We start from the raw sequence: 16,792 nt of genomic DNA on the forward strand, positions 1-16,792 counted from the left end.
TCTCTCTGTCCCTTCTGAGCCCCAGGCCAAGATACAGTTACTAACGCAGCAGAACCCAGCTATACCCAATACCCACTATAGGAACTGGCCCCTAAATCAAATCAAACCAAACCCACCAAGAATTTGGTAGGGCTAATCAAAGGAATTAAGAGCACAATAATTTAATGGAAGTTGGGCTCCGGGGTCCTCTAGCCTCTATCCTTGGCTTTGACTTTAACAAGTTGCTCAAAGCGATTTACAGACATTCACAAGCTAGGCCTCGCAAGGGCCTCATCTCCTGAGAGGTAGATAAGTGGTGTTGTCTCCATCTTACAGTGGGGAAATTGAGGCACAGAGCGGTTAGGGCTAAAATTTTCAATAGTCTCTGATTTGAGATGTTTGGGTGCCCATCTTGAGGCTCTTTGAGACAGATTATCAGGGATTCATTGGAATCACCAGACCAGATCAGACCCATGGTCCATCTAGTCGAGTATCCTGTCTCCAACAATGACCAGCGCCAGACGCTTCGGAGGAAGGTCTAAGAACCTCCCTGTAGGCAGATGTGAGATAACCAGCATCCACGTTACATGTCATCTTGAACTCTAATAATTAGTGATTGGCTTAAAGCCTGCAGTTGAATAGCCCTTCCAGAATTTTTGTTACTATTAATTATGATAACTTTGGTTATTCTATTTTAAGTATCTATCTGGTCCCTATTACCATAGCATCTGAGGACCTCACAATCTTTAATGTATTCAATCTCACAGCACTCCTAGGAGGTATGGAACTGCAGCACTGAGAGACTAACTGACTTGCCTACGTTCATGCTGGAAGTCAGTGGCAGAGCACAGTCTTGAACTCAGATTTCTAAATCCACGTCTACACTAGAGAGCTTACAGTGGCACAGCTGTACCGATGCAGCTGCGCTATTGTAAGATCTCTCATGTAGCCACTCTATGCTGACGAGAGCGAGCTCTTCCATCAACATAATTAAACCACCCCCAACGAGTGGTGATAGTTATGCTGGCGCGAGAAGCTCTCCTGCCGTCATAGCGCTGACAAGACCAGCACTTCAGTTGGTGTAACTTATGTCACTCGGGGGGTGTTTTTTCCACACCCCTGAGCAACATAAATTATATTGACAAAAAAGTGGTAGACATAGCCTAAATTTTAGGCTAGTGCCCTAATTACTAGACAATTCTAGTTATCCATATAAATCATTAATCTGTTTTTGAATCTTACAAATTCTTAGCCTTAACAACTTCCCGCAGCAGTGAGTTCCACAGCTTAATTGCACATTTCATGGAAAAGGCATTTCCTTCTATCGGTTTTGAATTTCCCACCTTAATTTCCTTGTACGCCCCATTGCTGACAACCTGCTGCTCCCATTCTCATATCAACTTCCCCTGAGACAGGTTAGATGATACAATGCTTAAAACACCTGCAGCTGCCTGGACCACTATCTTACTCTGTACTAGAACTTCCTCCACTGGTAGAACTGAACTCATCTTAGCAATAGTGGGAAACTGAGTGCACGGCATCCAAGTATAGATACAGCCACTGGCATCTAAACCGTCATCAGTGGTAGGGGCAGCTGGTAATGGGTGCAGAACATGCTAGAATAAGCAAGGCTTGTATGGCTTTGGACTAGTTATTCCAGCCCCAATATCATCTGTCCTAGCTCATTTTCTGCCTGGGGTCTCTCTGTCTCCACTTTCCCATGTATAAAACGAGAACAATCTATAATCACTCACTGCTTGGCAGGATTCTGCGGTTTGATTTATTCAAGCTTGCAGAGTGCTTTGAAATTCCAGGAAGAAAGGCAGCTAGAGGAGTTAAAAAGGTTTGTTTTAAATAAATCCTTAGTGAGTTTTATTAAACCATATAACATGCCTTAAAAAAAATACAGAGAGAATCTCTAGATGACACACGACCCTTCTCGTCCCATAATGCTCCTCACTATGCACTCCACTTCCACCCTTTCAGATTCTGTGCGTACACATCCTTCCAGACATTCACCTCTCCCCAAAAGTGGAAGATGCCCTGAAACTGACAAGGAATGAGCTGAGCCAGCCATTCCTGGGGCAATTGTGCTTTCTCAATTCCTTCTTCACACCATGGATGTTTCCCTGCTGCTGCGTCTGGCAGGGATGCAGTTTGGAAAACGGAACAGAGCTTCAGCTACACATCGGCCTCCATGACACACATCATTGTCCAGATTCCTTTCACCAGGTGCTTTGGCTACTCTTAGCTCAGACATTCGATGTCTTCAGGGAAGCATCATAATTCCTTGTGCTCTCGCCTGGCTGCATTGCTGGTTTTTCTTTGAATGCCAGCAAATAGCTGAGCCGCAGCCGTTTATCTGTTCTGCTGGGGGAGTGTTTTGTTACAATAATAACAGTGTTTCTGCTAACTGAGGTCTTGAGACAGGACTGCTGTGGAAAGGTCAGATCCAGCTCCCATTGAAGTCAGTGGAAAGACGACAGTGGTCTTAAATAGGAGTTGATGCTAGACCTAAAAGAGTATGTGGGGTTGTAATGGGGTCACTCTGCCTTTCAGCTGTGTGTGGCTGGTTTGACTTTAACCCAGGCTGGTAGCGATTGAAAAGCTGCCACCTGGTAGCTGATGTGAAATGAGTCGCTGAGTTCTCAGTGTAGTTCCTACCAATCCATTTTACAAAACTGCTGCCCTTGCCCAGCACAAGACCAGAAGTCTGAACAGGCTTGGAGACTGAACTCCCCCTGCTTTCTCCTGCTCAGGTTTCAGGGACACTGGCAGGAGAGTGTGTGGGGGTATTGCACTGATGCTGCCCAGGTGGTCTCTGCTCTTTAGATAAACAAGTCTTGGGGTCTCTCCAGGGCACCTTTCATGAGCAATAACTTCACTAGAACCGTACCATAAAAACCAGTGGCTGGAATACAGTGTTTTTCCATGGATGCTGGTTCGGACCCACACTGCTGCTGCTTTGACACTGTCGTAGGATTACTCTAACAGCTCTTTTATTTCCCCATCTCTCTGCTTTTGATCGCGACTCCTGGAGCTGTTGCCCATGGGCCACAATGTTCCATGTTTCAAGTCCTGGGCACGGCACTCTGCATGTCAGGATACCAGATGCTCCCGAGCATGGGATGCCACAAAAGGCCAGGCCCACTCAGAGTGTCTGGCTGGCCCAACAGAAAGACTTGGGACACCGTGGGCAGTGCAGGGGACTGGGGCATGCCATGCCTGTGGGGTTGCAAAGAGACCCAAGAGTTTTTACAATTCCAGGGCAATCCTGAAAGAGGAGGATGGAAAAAGAAAGCAGAGCCAGTAGACAAAGCCATATTTGCATCTATGGGGTGTGACGTGAACAGCGACAGAAAGCCAATAAATACAGGCCCACACACAGGGCCCCCACATGAGGGGGGAAAAGGGTACACTTTACCAGGGCCCGGGCTGCAACCCCCATTATTATGAGGGAAAAATTGAGGCTAAGTTGTAGATCATGCCTGAGGATATTTGTAGAAACTTATTTTCCTGTATCTATGTATCTATTGTGAGATTTGCAAATCTTGGAGATTTGTAACACGGGAGGGGGCCCGAAAAAATTATGCTTGGGCCCTGCTCGCACAGTAGCTTGTTTTCACCATGGTTAGGAAGAGGCGGGGGGGGGGCGGGGGGAGGCGGGCGCCCTGGATATTGATCTGAAAGGGGCACAGAGGAAGGCCGTAATGGGATCCTGATCTCCTCTGAGGCTGAGTGAGGAGCTTGAGGCATGATGGAGGCTCTACACTCCTGAGTTGCAGACCGACTACTGTTATCACCTGGATTTGTAGGCTGACTTCTCAGACATGCATCTTGACAGGATCTGTGGCTGGCTATATTAGGGAGCGTGAAGAAGGAGGGCTCTGAATCCATGGAGGCTGGTGACACCTAAGAACGTGCAGACAAACCTGATCCATGGAGGCCCAGGCAGAGCTAATTTACAAGATCTGGTAAAGACCCTACTGCCTCAGGCTCTAAGGTGTACACTGCTCTGATTTGTCTGTGCTACTGACTTTGGTCTTAGAGCGCTCTCTGGTGGGGACTGTGAGCTAACAGGCAGCAGGATGGCAGGCATTCTTCCTTCTGAATGCACACGGGGAGGGGAAACTAAGGAACAAGTGTTTAAATTTGGCTTAGATATTGCTCCATCTAAGTGGTCCTGCAGTCTGGTTTGGCCAGCCAGCGTGGACTGGGCTGAACTGTGTTTGAGAAACACACGCTAGCCAGGGTGAGGATGGAATACATCAACATCTGGAGTAGTTCTGAATAGAATTGCCAGTCTCTGCTAGCTTTTAAGTCAGAATGGTGGTGGTCCCAGGCAAAACATGCTTCCAATGCGATTTGGCCACATTCACATGGACCAGCCAAGCCACGTTACAAACCACTTAGCAGCAACCATATGTAAACAGGCTCCTTAATGAGATCTGAAATCCAGTGTAAGATACAGCTTTAGCGAGCAGACAATGCATCTTACCTGCTGCTTCCCTGTGCTGGTGACAAAGAGTAAATAAAGTGAAAGGAATTGGACTTAATCGAAATATCTGTTCCAGCCAAGATCCCAGTATATTCAATTGCTCAATATATTCTTCCTCTCTATTTAGTGTCCCCGATAGATGTACAGTCTGTATCTAACCTTGGGGGTAGCTACTCCACTGTCACTATAGCCTCTGTTTTCTTGGTGGCTTATGACTTGATGCCTAAAATCCCTAGCAGGGATTTAAGTCAGGAAATAAGACATCAAACCATGGAGTGAAAAGCACAAATCCTCCAGAATCAACTGGGCTGGGTTTTTTTGTTCGGTTCGGTTGGTTTTGGTTTAGGTTTCACTTTTGTTTTTGTTTTTTGTTAATGTGGAGAGTGAAAGGGTGACTTTTGAGGGATTGGAGGGCTTAGAGATCAGTAATAGTATGTGGCCATTTTAGGCTATGAGTTCAAATCCAGGCCAGGTTGGTGGTATCTGAAAGTGGCTGTAGCATATATGAAATGAGTTGGAGATGTCAATCCAGTTCTATGGGGATCTAAAGTGAGTGTTTAAATCACCTATTACTAATTATTTGTATTGGGGTAGCACCTAGGATCCCCAGTCATGGACCAGTATCCCATTGTGCTAGGTGCTGTACAAACACAGAACAAAAAATGGTCCCTGCCCCAAACAGCTGACAATCTAAGTATACAATAAGAGATAGGTGGATATAGATAATCAGACAAGGGAAACAATGAGACAATATTGGTCAGCATGATAGGCAGTGGTTTCACACACCAGCTGCTTAACTAGAAAGCACCAGCACAATTAGCACCCTGGTTCCTAGTCTCAGTGGAAAGGCCAAAAAGTGCATGGGCCATGGGACTGAACTGCCCTCCTACCCTAACAGAGATGTGTCTACCAACAATTGGGAGAGGGATTTCTGATGTGGACAATGTTCTCAGGACAGCCAGGCTGAGACCTACCAACTCATTTCATGTAGGCCACCAAGCAGCTTTCAAGCATCATGACTTTTGGGTACTAACCTGGGCTGGCTTGAACTGGCCACCTGGTGAAAGGCTCCCTGAGAATTCTGCGGCACTAAGGGAAACCCCTCCCCCGAAGGAGCCTGGGGAAAGATGAACAAAAGTGCAAAGGACCGTGCCTCAGGCCCTACCTACGCTGCAGGTATAACAGGGGCAGGAGCCTGGAAACAACACAGTTAAAACTGTAGCAGAGCTGGGACTAAGTACAGCTTCGTAATGAGTAAAAACCTTGGCTACCCCAGGGTTTAAAGCTGGTTCTGGGTCACAGTTAGGTTCTGTCTACACTACAGGGTTGATTCTCAGCTGCATTAAGAGGCCTAAAAAATTAGTGGAAATAGCCTCCTGGAAATGCCCTCCTGCACAAAGGAGCTTCCCTCACCGGTGTAGAGCAGGCAGAAAGGTTCCACACCTGCCTTCCTCTCAGCCAGCCCCCCATGTGCGGGGCACATCAGGGTACGATGGGGAGCACAACTGGACTGTACTTTGGCTATTCTCTGCCATTGCTCATTTCGGCTTCCCCAGGGCTATATACAAAGCATAAATTAGAGCAACCCTGAGGCTGTTCTAACTAATGCTTGGAGCTGAGTAGGTCTTGTATGGCTCCAGAATACAAGCTGCACAAAGGTGACTTACCTTTATCTGCCCCACTGCATCCCTGCCCAGTGCAGGAATGGGGAAACCGAGCATCAGGCCTACAGCTTTTATTGAGAGTGTTGTAATCTGTGCTCCCTGACGCATTTCTAGTCCATCCACGCTGGCCAGGCAAACCAAGCGTGACATGGCTGTGTCCAAGAACAGTTCAGCTCTCCATGCAGACAGGGCCTCCCTCTCGAGGCCTGCTAGGAACCCTGCTCAGGGGGCTTTTCCTAGAGCTGCTCACTGAGTGGCTGTCTTGAGTCTACGCCTCCCTCATGCCCTGCTGCATGGGCTGTGGCCCAAGATCTGGGCAGCTGGTGTTCCCATTCCTGTCTTGCTCCTCTTTGGCCACTTGCCATAACAGCAGAGCTGGCTGCCCAGTGAAGTGGGTGACTCCCCCTCGGCTGTATGGCATTGGGACAGAGATACAGCAGTGGGGTGGCCACAGAATAAACTAAACTGGGGGGAAGGACCTCGCAGACTGAGCCATAGCCCATCTCGTCTGCATACCCTGCTGAGACCCCTACACTGGGCATGCTCCTCCCATCCCCCCCACCACTGCAGCTTCTGTTCTCCCACCCACCCCCTGCACCCTGTACTCCTCCTCCCCCACCTGGCATGAACAGCCCCCTCTTTTCCCTAAAGGAGAAGTTTCTCCATCTTCTCCTCCTTGGCCCCACCTGGGGAGCAGCATTTCTCCCCCATCCCTCACCTGCCAAGGCTGGCTCCTCTCCCCCATCCCCACCCCATCACCTGGGCATCCCTGCTTCTCCCTCCACTTCCCTAGTCACCTGCCTGGAGCGGCTTCTCTCCCCCACACCCTCCAGCACCTGGGCATCCTGGCTTCTCCCTCCGCTTTCAGTCACCTGGCAGAAGCAGGTTCTCCCCTGGCTCACAGCTCAGGCTACAATATCCAATTTCCTGTTTCCAATTCCAGCTTGTGAAAAGGTTACTTGGTGCCTCCCCAGGCTGAGCAAACCAGTTCCATCCAGAAGCTGCTCTCCCGTACTAGCCTCTGGGTTATAACTAATCCCTTGGCAGTGCTCTCCGCATGCACTGGTGTGTGTGCAGTCTGCCTGTGTGGGTTTTACATGGTTGTGCGTGTAGGAAAAGGCTAGCTGAGCTCTGTGCATGTTTGTGTGCACACATCTGTGGTTGTGCATATATGGGAAAATAACTCTCTCAGCTTTGTGCATGTGTGTGTGTGTGTGTGGGGGGGAGTTAAGTAGGAGAGAGCTTATCCCAGAGTTGTTTGCATGAGTGTGTGTTTGTACGTATTTGTGCACATTTGGGGGCTGTGCACATCAGTGAACTTGGTGCCTTTAGTGCTTCTATGCTGTATCTTTTGCCTTGTGGCAGTAGCTTGAGCTGAGCTGTAATTAAATGCCAGGAAAGCAAAGTGAAAGATTCCATCTAGTACTGGAAGTTGCTGGTTTCGTCATGGGGGTGATATTTTTCTAGGCTTGGTGCAGAGCCAAACATCACCACAGCAGAATGAGGGGGTTGGAATTCCATTAAACTGGTCCCTATTGGCTCTTAGAGCTGGTTGGATTTTTGCCACTTTTTTTTTTTTTTTTTTTTGGTGAAAAATGCAGATTTGGCAGCGCTGAAATGTTTTGCAAATTCATGTTGATTTCACCAAATGATTCACTTTGGAAAACAAATTCCAAAAAAAAATCAAAATGTTTTCTTTTTTGACAATTTCTAAATGATATCTTTTGAATTTTTTTTTTTAATTCAAAATGACTTTTTGTTTCAAAATTTCCTTTAATTTGATTTTAAGTACAAAGAAAAAGAAAAAAAAAAGCTCAAAATCAAAACAAAACTTTTATATTTCTACTATTTTTTTTTACTTTTCAATGCACCAAAAAATCTCATTTTCAGTTCGATCTGAAACTGGTTTCCCCTGTGATTTTTTTGGCCTTGCCAGAACAACAAAAAAATCCCCCTTTCACCGAGCTCTACAGGGGATTGCAGAGGGTCTCACATGGGGAAGCAGCTTTATTGTGCTCTTCACACAAGCTGTGTACGATGCACACTGCCTTTTTTTTCCAGTGTTTTCCTCTCGATATAATTGCTTGTTGACTTAATCAGCAGCCAGATGACCACCTATGTCTCCCCGCTCAGGAACTGGCTCCTTCTTTATTGGGCAATGGATACTCTTGCTCATATCCCTATCCTGGAAGTTGGCTTCTTCTTTGTGGGCAGCAGGCACCCATGCCCCTTCTGGCTGCATACTCACAGTCCCCACCCACCCCCTTTGAAGTCAGTCTCTTTTCCCTGGGCTCACAGGTTCCCAGGAGCCAAGGGATGGAATTAATTGCAAAGAGTAGACTGGAGTCTTTAGCAGAGGAGAGCACTTATCATGGTGGTTAGATGGCTGTTGCAGCGTGGCATAGACATGTGCTTTCACTGTGTTGATAGTTAACTGCCAGGTTAGCAAGAATCTTGTCACTGACAAAGTTGAAGGACTTATTAGTTGATCAGAGGCTGTCGACCCTAGGAAGGTCTTCAAAGATCACATGATGGTTGGATCAATACTGTCAGCAAACAAAAGGGAGAGACACATTAATCAGGCTTGCTTAGTCACCTACATTCTGATAAACTTGCAAAGGTCACCAGGTATTTCCAAAGCTGAATAAGTTGCCTCTTTCCCAGACTTTCCTATCCCCAAACATTCACATGACCCATCAAGGTCACTAACAGGGAAAAGCACTGCATTGTGCTAGCTCATATAATTCACATAGTTCAGCAACATTCCCAGCACTGGTCCCTAGATATATTTGGGACTGGCCAATCTACAGAGCTGCATGGACACATGGGATGTACCCAAGATCGCTACACAGAAGATGCAGGAACTTCATGAAGTCTGGATGGAGCAGATGGGATACTCAGGATCCTGAGTTGCATGGAGATCAGGCAGTCAGTGCTGTATCTTCAGAAGTTGCCTCTCCTTGTGCTCTCTCTCATTTGCAACCTCAAATGGACATTTACGCAAGCAGAGAGTGTACCCAAGTGACAGCCAGGGACTCCAGAGTCCTGTAACCACAGAGAAGGTACAAAACAATACAGACCTTCACTCAGTGCCACATGAAGCCATGACAGCATAAGCTAGCCCCAGGAGTAATTATCCAAGGTACTGTGCAGCTTTGCGCAGACTGCACCGAAGCTTGTGCTGCTTCAGCTTCTCTGCTCTGGGACCAAGCTAGCTAGATTAAAGGTAGGTCGGGTGTGTTGCCCTGAGCTGCAATCACACTCATTGATTGTAGTAAAAACAAACCCATAGGGCTGGTCTACACTGAAAAGTTACAATAGTGTTGCTAAGTCTCTCAGGGGCATGAAAAATCCATTCTCCTGCGAGAAGTAGTTAAGCCAACCTAACCACCAGTGTAGACAGTGCTAGGTCGATGGAGCTACCACCTCTTGGGGAGGCGCGTCAACTACAGCAATGGGAGAACCCATCCTGCCATCTCTGTAGTGAGTGTCTACACTGACACGCCATAGCTACACCACTGTAGTGCTTTACATGTAGACATAGCTTTGGTCTCAGCAGAGGCCATAATCAAGGGATGGACTCTCACTTGTCCACTGGGAACTAAAATGAGACCAACCAAACATCTTGATTAATAAACTAGATTGATACAAAATCAACAAGGTACAGAGTAAATGGATTAAAAACTGGGAAATGGTAGGTCTCAAAACATAATTATAAATGGGCAATCTTTATCAAACCCCTGTGTTTCTAGTAGGGTCCAGTAGGGATCAGTTCTTGGCCCTATACTATTTAACATTTTTATCAATGACTTGGGGGAAAAACACCATAAAATCATTAATGATAAAATCTGACACAAGCATTGGGACAGTGGTAAATAATGAAGAGAACAGGTCACTGATACAGAGTAATCTGGATTGCTTGGGAAGTTGGGTGCAGGCAAACAGTATGCCTTTCAGTACGGCCAAAGAATCGTACATTTAGGAAGAAATAACGTAGGCCATATTTTTACAGGATGGCGGATTGTATCATAGGAAGCAGTGACTGAAAAAGATTTGGGGGTCATGGTGGATAATCAGCTGAACATGACCTCTCAATGCAATGCTGTGGCTAAAAGGGGTGCTGTGATCCTTAAATATATTTTAAAAGGGGGAAATCTTGAGTAGGGTATGTAGCATGGGGGCATGGCTTCCCTCAGAGACTGATCAGGAAGGACCACTGCCGACCCTCTGGTGGGCAAGCCATGCCGGAAGCAGAGGGGCAGGACAGGAAGCAGAAGTATAAAGGGCAGGCCTTCTAGCTCAGTTTAAAGAGAGCTGCTGGAGGAAGAGGATGTCTCTCCCCTGCTGCTGGATTAGGAACCCATCGAACACCTCTGCTGCACTGAGGACTTACCCGACCTCCCAGACAACCCAGATGCCAATGAACTACTGGAACTACCACTAGCAGTGTACCTCAGGGAGCTGTATGATGACCCCGAGATCCAGATACACTCCAAAGGGAGGGGAGGAAGCAGCCCAGGGACAGCCGACTATAGTCTGGTTGTGTTGCTGCCTGAACGCAGGTCAGCATGTTGCGGCTGGATTCCTCTGACCCAGTCGTGGAAGGAACTCTCTGCCACTGAGAGGCCCTGGGCTGGAACCCAGTGGAATAGGGTGGGCCCGAGTCCCCCTAGCACCCTGCTACCAATCCTACTCGGGGTGGAAGTCTCCCCACCCAAATCCAAGAGGCTTCTGTTTGTCTGCTGTCCGGCTGAGCCAGGACATAATGCGCTAGACTGCTGCTGGCTCTACCCTGCCAGAAGGCCAGAGCCCCTTTAGATTGCTTGCTGGCTCTGCCTGAGGGTCAGAACCCTAGACTGTTTGGTACTCCGCTCCTGTCTGAGGGCCTGAGCCCCTAGACTATTGCCAGCTCGGCCCTGTCTGAGATCCTGAGCCACCTTTCTCTGCTTTTAGCCCTGCCCTGCCAGGGCCTCAGAGACAGCTAATTCCCCTATTTTGAGCTGCAACAGCAAGGGGGTGTGACCTCCTTTGGAGACTGATCAGGAGGGACTGCCACACACTCTTACAGGGTAAAGAGGTTATATTACCTCTGTGTTTGGCACTGGTGCCATCACTACTGGAATACTTTGTACAGTTCTTACATCCACACTTCAAGAGGATGTTGAGAAATTGGAGAGTGTCCAGAGAAGAGCCAGAAGACTGAAGGATTGGAAAATACACCATATAGTGAAAGACTTAAGGAACTCAACCCATTCAGCCTACCAAAGTGAAGGTTAAAGGGTGACTTGATCACAGTCTAAATACCTACCTGGGGAGCAGAAATTTTATAATAGAGGGCTCTTCAGTGTAGCAGCCAAAGGTGTAACAAGAGCCAATGGCAGGAAATTGAAGCTAGACAAGTTCAGATTAGAAATAAAGTGCACATTTTTTATTAATGAGGATAATTAATCCTTGGACCAATTTCCAAGGGTTGTGATAGATTCTCCATCACTAGAAATTGTAAAATCAAGACTGGATGTTTTTCTAAAAGAGCTGCTGTAGTTCAAGCACAACCATTGGATTTGAAGCAGGAATTAATTCCTGGAAATCCTATGACCTGTGTTATGGAGGTCAGACTAGATGATCACAATGGTCCCTTCTAGGCTTAAAATCCATGAGCCTATGAATCTATTAAACTCATTTCACACAGGTCACCAAACAAGGTAGTTAAAATAGAAAGCATTTTTCCAAAGTAACCTGTGGCTTTTGTGAGCATCATCAGCACTGTTAGTGCAAAGAGATACAAAATGGTCTAACATGACTGCTCTTTGGAGTTTGAGGGGCGTGGCAGAGCTACAAATTCGGGACCCAATCATACTGCACATAATCCACATTGTGGATTCAGATATTGGTTTCATTTTGAGTTCTCTGCTTGAAACTTTTTCTACACTGGGCTGAATCTTGAAATTTAGGAAGTTCAGATCCAGATCTCAAACACCCAAGTTTGGAGCGCTCAGACCCAGAGGTTTGGTTTGTACCAGGAGGGAAACATGAAGTTCAACTCTGGATTCAGGCTGCACGAGCGTTAGTTCAGAGCCGTTGTCAGAAATAATAGAAAACCTGTGTGTATGGAAAATGTGCAGAACTAGGGTCTTGCTGTGGATTTTAATATTTCCCCAGGATCAAAATGTGAATGTAAAAAGCCAGACATTCCTAGCCCTTCTGGTTGTGAAGTTAATCTGCAGCATATAAACTGATGGCATTTTGTGCATGTCTGTAGACAGCTGGGTATAAACCATTGCATGAAAGTAAGGGCAAAGGTCCTCCATTGACTTCAGTAAGATGTAAACTTTGGAGCTTGATACTATGTGCCCCTGAAATATAAACACTGTTAATCACTGTTGATATTCCCCTCAGAAACATCCAGCTAAATCACGTGCCCAGAGTGCAGCTGTCTGAGCCTTCCCCGGGCATATCAAAGGATAGAAATAAAGCTGCATGGTTTGAATAGGTAAACAGAACTGTTGACTCTTCCTTGGATTATTCAAAGAGCTGAGATGCTCCCTTGTTCTTAAAATTTACATAGAAGCAATAAGTCATCTTTCAAACATGAGACCCTGATGTCTCTGGAGTCCTCTGGAGACCTGGAAAGGTTTGTAAGGGTCCCACTTAGTGGTGTTCCACCCCAATACAAGTGTCAGATACAGTTTTGTCAGCGGAAAAAAAACCAAAAAATTGTTGGTGATTTTCATAGTTTTCCCGTAAGATTTGACTGAGTGGTGGCAATTCACTATCACAAGCTAATACCTATTGCTATTGAGTCTTTGTCTTATAATGACACATGATAGTAAACTCTATAAGCCAAATAGACTAGGAAACATCTCCCAGGTAGGGCTGTCATTCGCTCAGGATTTTCTTGATTGTGTCAGGGCATTCCTATATCAGCTGTGTCAGACTTTTTGGGGGAGATCTACCCCCACTGCATTGCCACCTATGCCTCTCCACCCACAGAAGCGATGAATGAAGACCATGGTTCACAACTCTACACCTCTGGCACAATGGAACTTTCTACAGTAAGGGTAAAGCTTGTCTGTGCATCAGACAGAACTTTCTCGGACGCCAGTCCAAGAATGTGGAACAAGGTACCCCCAAGAACCAAGGACCCTCATAAACCTCATCTCCTTCCACTCCAGGTGCAAGGCTGGTTTCTGGGACCTGCCTTAGCTAACATAAACACACAGCAATAGGCATGTTTAAAAATAACAATACTAATAAAATCTACCCAAACAAGACACTCCACTGCATGTGCTTCTCGCTTTGGGGACAGGATGAGAGAACAAACAATCCAGGACAGATGTGTAGTCATATTGCTTAATGCACTATAGGTAGGAGCTCAGACACTAAGATGATAAGCATGTTCTAAGAACCATTATAGAACAGAATAGAATATCTTGGTAAAATGCTCTGACGTCTGTGGAAGAAAAATGCAATATAAATGATCACTAAAGTGATTCAGACACAAGTTTCTGGTAGCAGCTTTTAAGAATCAGGTTAAAAAGACACACAATGTAGATGCTTAAAGAAAGATGTAGGTGCAGGAGGTTAACAGCACAGCAGTATTTAATCTGCTGGTTTGTAACCCAGAGTGTCTTCAGTCAAAATGCTACATTGATAAGTACTTTATAAATACATATTATAATAATAATCCTGTCTCCCGGTATATTTGTGAAATAGTTCTGTGTTCAATGACAATATTAGAAAGCAGGCTGGCTCTTTAAATTAGTGAATGTGTAACACACACAGGGTTGTTAGCTGTGGATGTGAACTGATGATATCTGAGCCAGGTGCCCTGTGTTTGACACCTGTCTAGAAATGCCTGTGCTTTTGGCAAGTCTCTACTCCCCAACTGTATCTGGCAGGATACAGAGGATGATGCTGATTATTATTTACTGTTAAATACGCCCAAGGTTCCTAAGCACATGCCTAGCTTTAACCATGTGAATAGTCCTGTTACTTTGCTGAATCAAGGCTATAGCTCCACATGGCACACTTTAGGGTTCACATGAGGCAAGGGCCCAGCTCTGAATAGCTTACATTCTGATTTATACAGTAGCATAGTCAGTAAAGATATTATTGATCCAGATCAAAGTATCTATGTGTTTATGGGGACCTTAATAGGAGAAAGGGAGAAGTTTTTAAAGTTTTATTTTCCATACCCACATTGTGAACTACAATAATTTGAACTGCCATGTTTTTTGAGGTGCAGTAAGTATTGCCAACTCTTGTGTTTTTGTTTGCTATTTTTCTTAAAGCCTTAGTTCCAGGAGTTAAAAGATTGTGAGAATCTCCGTGTACTTTTTTTTAAAGTCAAAAGTCTCTAGCCCTCACGCAGAAAAGCTGGCAAATGTGACCGCTGGGCCCCTTAAAGATTAAAAAAACCAGAATGACAATAGAAAGAATATCCAATGTATTATCTTTAAACCAAACTCATCATTTTTGAATGGCAAAATTAGGGTTGCCAATACCAAGTAGAGGGTTTCAATCCTGCCATGTCAGGATCCAGACCCACTGGATTCAGGAGTAATCCAGGATAATCCAGACCCACTGCAAAAGCTGCCTCCTAGGTGTACCCACAGCCTATGGGCACTGTCTACCTGCTTGCTGAAACCCCATTCCCACTGCACAAGCTGTCTTCTTGCTGCATATCTAATCCCATTGCATCCCGACCTGATTGCCCCTGTATTCTCACCCCCGTTGCACCTCCCAGCCCCATACCCTTGGATACCCTTTCCAACATCATTGCACCGGCCCTAGGGCTGCACGCCCCATCCCGTGCACCCTGACAGCATGCGTGCTGCACCCCACCACCCTCTGTAGTCCACCGTCTCCCTGCACCAACCCCAGGGCTGCATCTTCCTCCCATTGCACCCCCGCAACCTCGTTGCACAAGCCCCACTCAGAGCTACACCCGCTCCCCCCTTGCACCCACAATGCCCCACCCACCTCTAGCCTATTGTAGCCTCAGATCATTCTTCCCCCCTATGACGTCAGTGCCAGCGCCCCCGCCCCGCCCCCGAAGGCCCCGCCCGGCTCGGTCCCTGGTTGGTGGATTCACATCCCGCCGGCTTCACGTGACTCCCGAGACTTCCCCTCCCTCCGTCTGGCCCCGACCGCCAGCGCAGGCGCAGTCGCGGTGCGGCGCGGACTGGAGTAGGCAGCCAGGCAGGCGTGCCGGACGCAGGCAGCCGGAGCCGGCGGCGGCGGAGCCATGACGGGGACCCCGCACGAGAACACGCTGCTGCACCTCTTCGCCGGGGGGTGAGTGCCCGTCCCGGCCCGGCCCGGCCAGGCCATCCCCGGGGCTCGGCTCCCCTTGCCCCATTCGTCCGCTTCCCTCCTAGTCTTTCCCCTCAGGTGCCCTGGCTCAGCTCTCCCCTCCCCCCTTTCCCTTCCCCTCTCGGCTGCCCTGGCTCAGCTCTCCCCGTCCCCCTCCCCCCCTTCATTTCCCCGTCTCCTCTCCCCCCTCGTGCTGATGTCTCTGAACAGGCCCCGGCTTCCACATTCGCACGCGCGGTGGTGCTGTGGGAGGGGGAGCGTTGAATGGGCTCAGTCCCACGTGGGCTGAGGGGCTGCCGGCTGCCGTCCCACCCCCGCGCCTCAGGCCGGAGAGGAGCCTGGGGGTAGCAGGGGCAGAGGGGGGGTTTGATGAGGTTCACGTGTGTGTGTGTGTGTGTGTGTGTGTGTAAAAGGGGCGGATGCTCCTAACACCCCCAGCGCACACAGCGGGAGAGCATGAGTTTTCAGCAGCCGCCAAGGCTGGGGGGCAGGGCAGGCGGCTGGCTCATTCTCCTGCCTGGGTTTTTAAGCCCTGGCAATGTGCTCGGTGCTGTGCAGGCATGAAAGGCCCAATCCGTGACCCGAAGAGTGCATGCTCTAGTGCAGGCAGGTCGTGTGTACCAGCTGCCAGTACAGGCCAGGGTGGAGGTGATATCTGGAGGTGCTCTGGATCATAGTGCATGCCTGATGCTACTGTTGCAGTTCTGGTTTGCAGAGAGATTTTCAATAAAACCCTGTGTTTTCAGCTGCTCATAATCTCACTGGAATCTTTCCTGTTTGGTTCCAGTTTCGTATCCTTTCATGCATATATTCTGATAGTGCAAACACTTGATACTGCAGCATTGTTGCTTTCTCTGTCTCCGTGTCACCTGCAATCTGCTGTTGGATTGCTGGTTTTTTTTCTACAACCTTTTAAATCTTCCCTTGTTTCATCATCTCCTTCCCCTGCGTTCTTGTTGTTTATTGAATTAAGGCTGTGTAAGCTGTTGCTGCTGCTGCTGCCTCCCTGCAGTGGAACTGTATTGCATCCTAGCAAAATGAAACATCTTTTCCAAATATTGCATCATTAGGAGGCAAGTGAGCATAAAGCCTAATGACTGAGAAGGAGATGGGGTATTTTTGGTGCAATATTGATGACGTCAGGTGGGAGTCATTCCTCCAGCAATTGAGAAGGTAGTAGGGAGGTGCTTAGAGACACGGTCAACCTATGATATGGACCCTTGTGGGCATTTTATACCTGGCCACTTGGCTGGAGACATGGTTGCACTGGAGTGCCATGTCCAGGACACCCTTAGCAGCAATTGCCATTAATATAGCAAATCCAGAAAAAGCCATG

At 47.5% G+C, this 16,792-nt stretch overlaps 1 protein-coding gene across 1 annotated transcript in view; it reads left to right on the plus strand.

Moving 5' to 3' along the window:
• Nucleotides 1–15,309: 15,309 nt before the first annotated feature.
• SLC25A33 (solute carrier family 25 member 33) overlaps nucleotides 15,310–16,792 on the plus strand; it is a 30,649-nt gene continuing 29,166 nt past the window's right edge. The window contains exon 1 of the mRNA XM_067567338.1: nucleotides 15,310–15,438. Coding sequence (XP_067423439.1) covers nucleotides 15,389–15,438 — 50 coding nt within the window. The 5' untranslated portion in view covers nucleotides 15,310–15,388. The remainder of the gene's footprint in view (nucleotides 15,439–16,792) is intronic.

Source organism: Emydura macquarii, unplaced genomic scaffold, assembly GCF_026122565.2.
Source record: "Emydura macquarii macquarii isolate MOO-44397 ecotype Brisbane River unplaced genomic scaffold, CSIRO-AGI_Emac_v2 contig_2768, whole genome shotgun sequence".
Lineage (NCBI taxonomy): Eukaryota > Metazoa > Chordata > Testudines > Chelidae > Emydura > Emydura macquarii.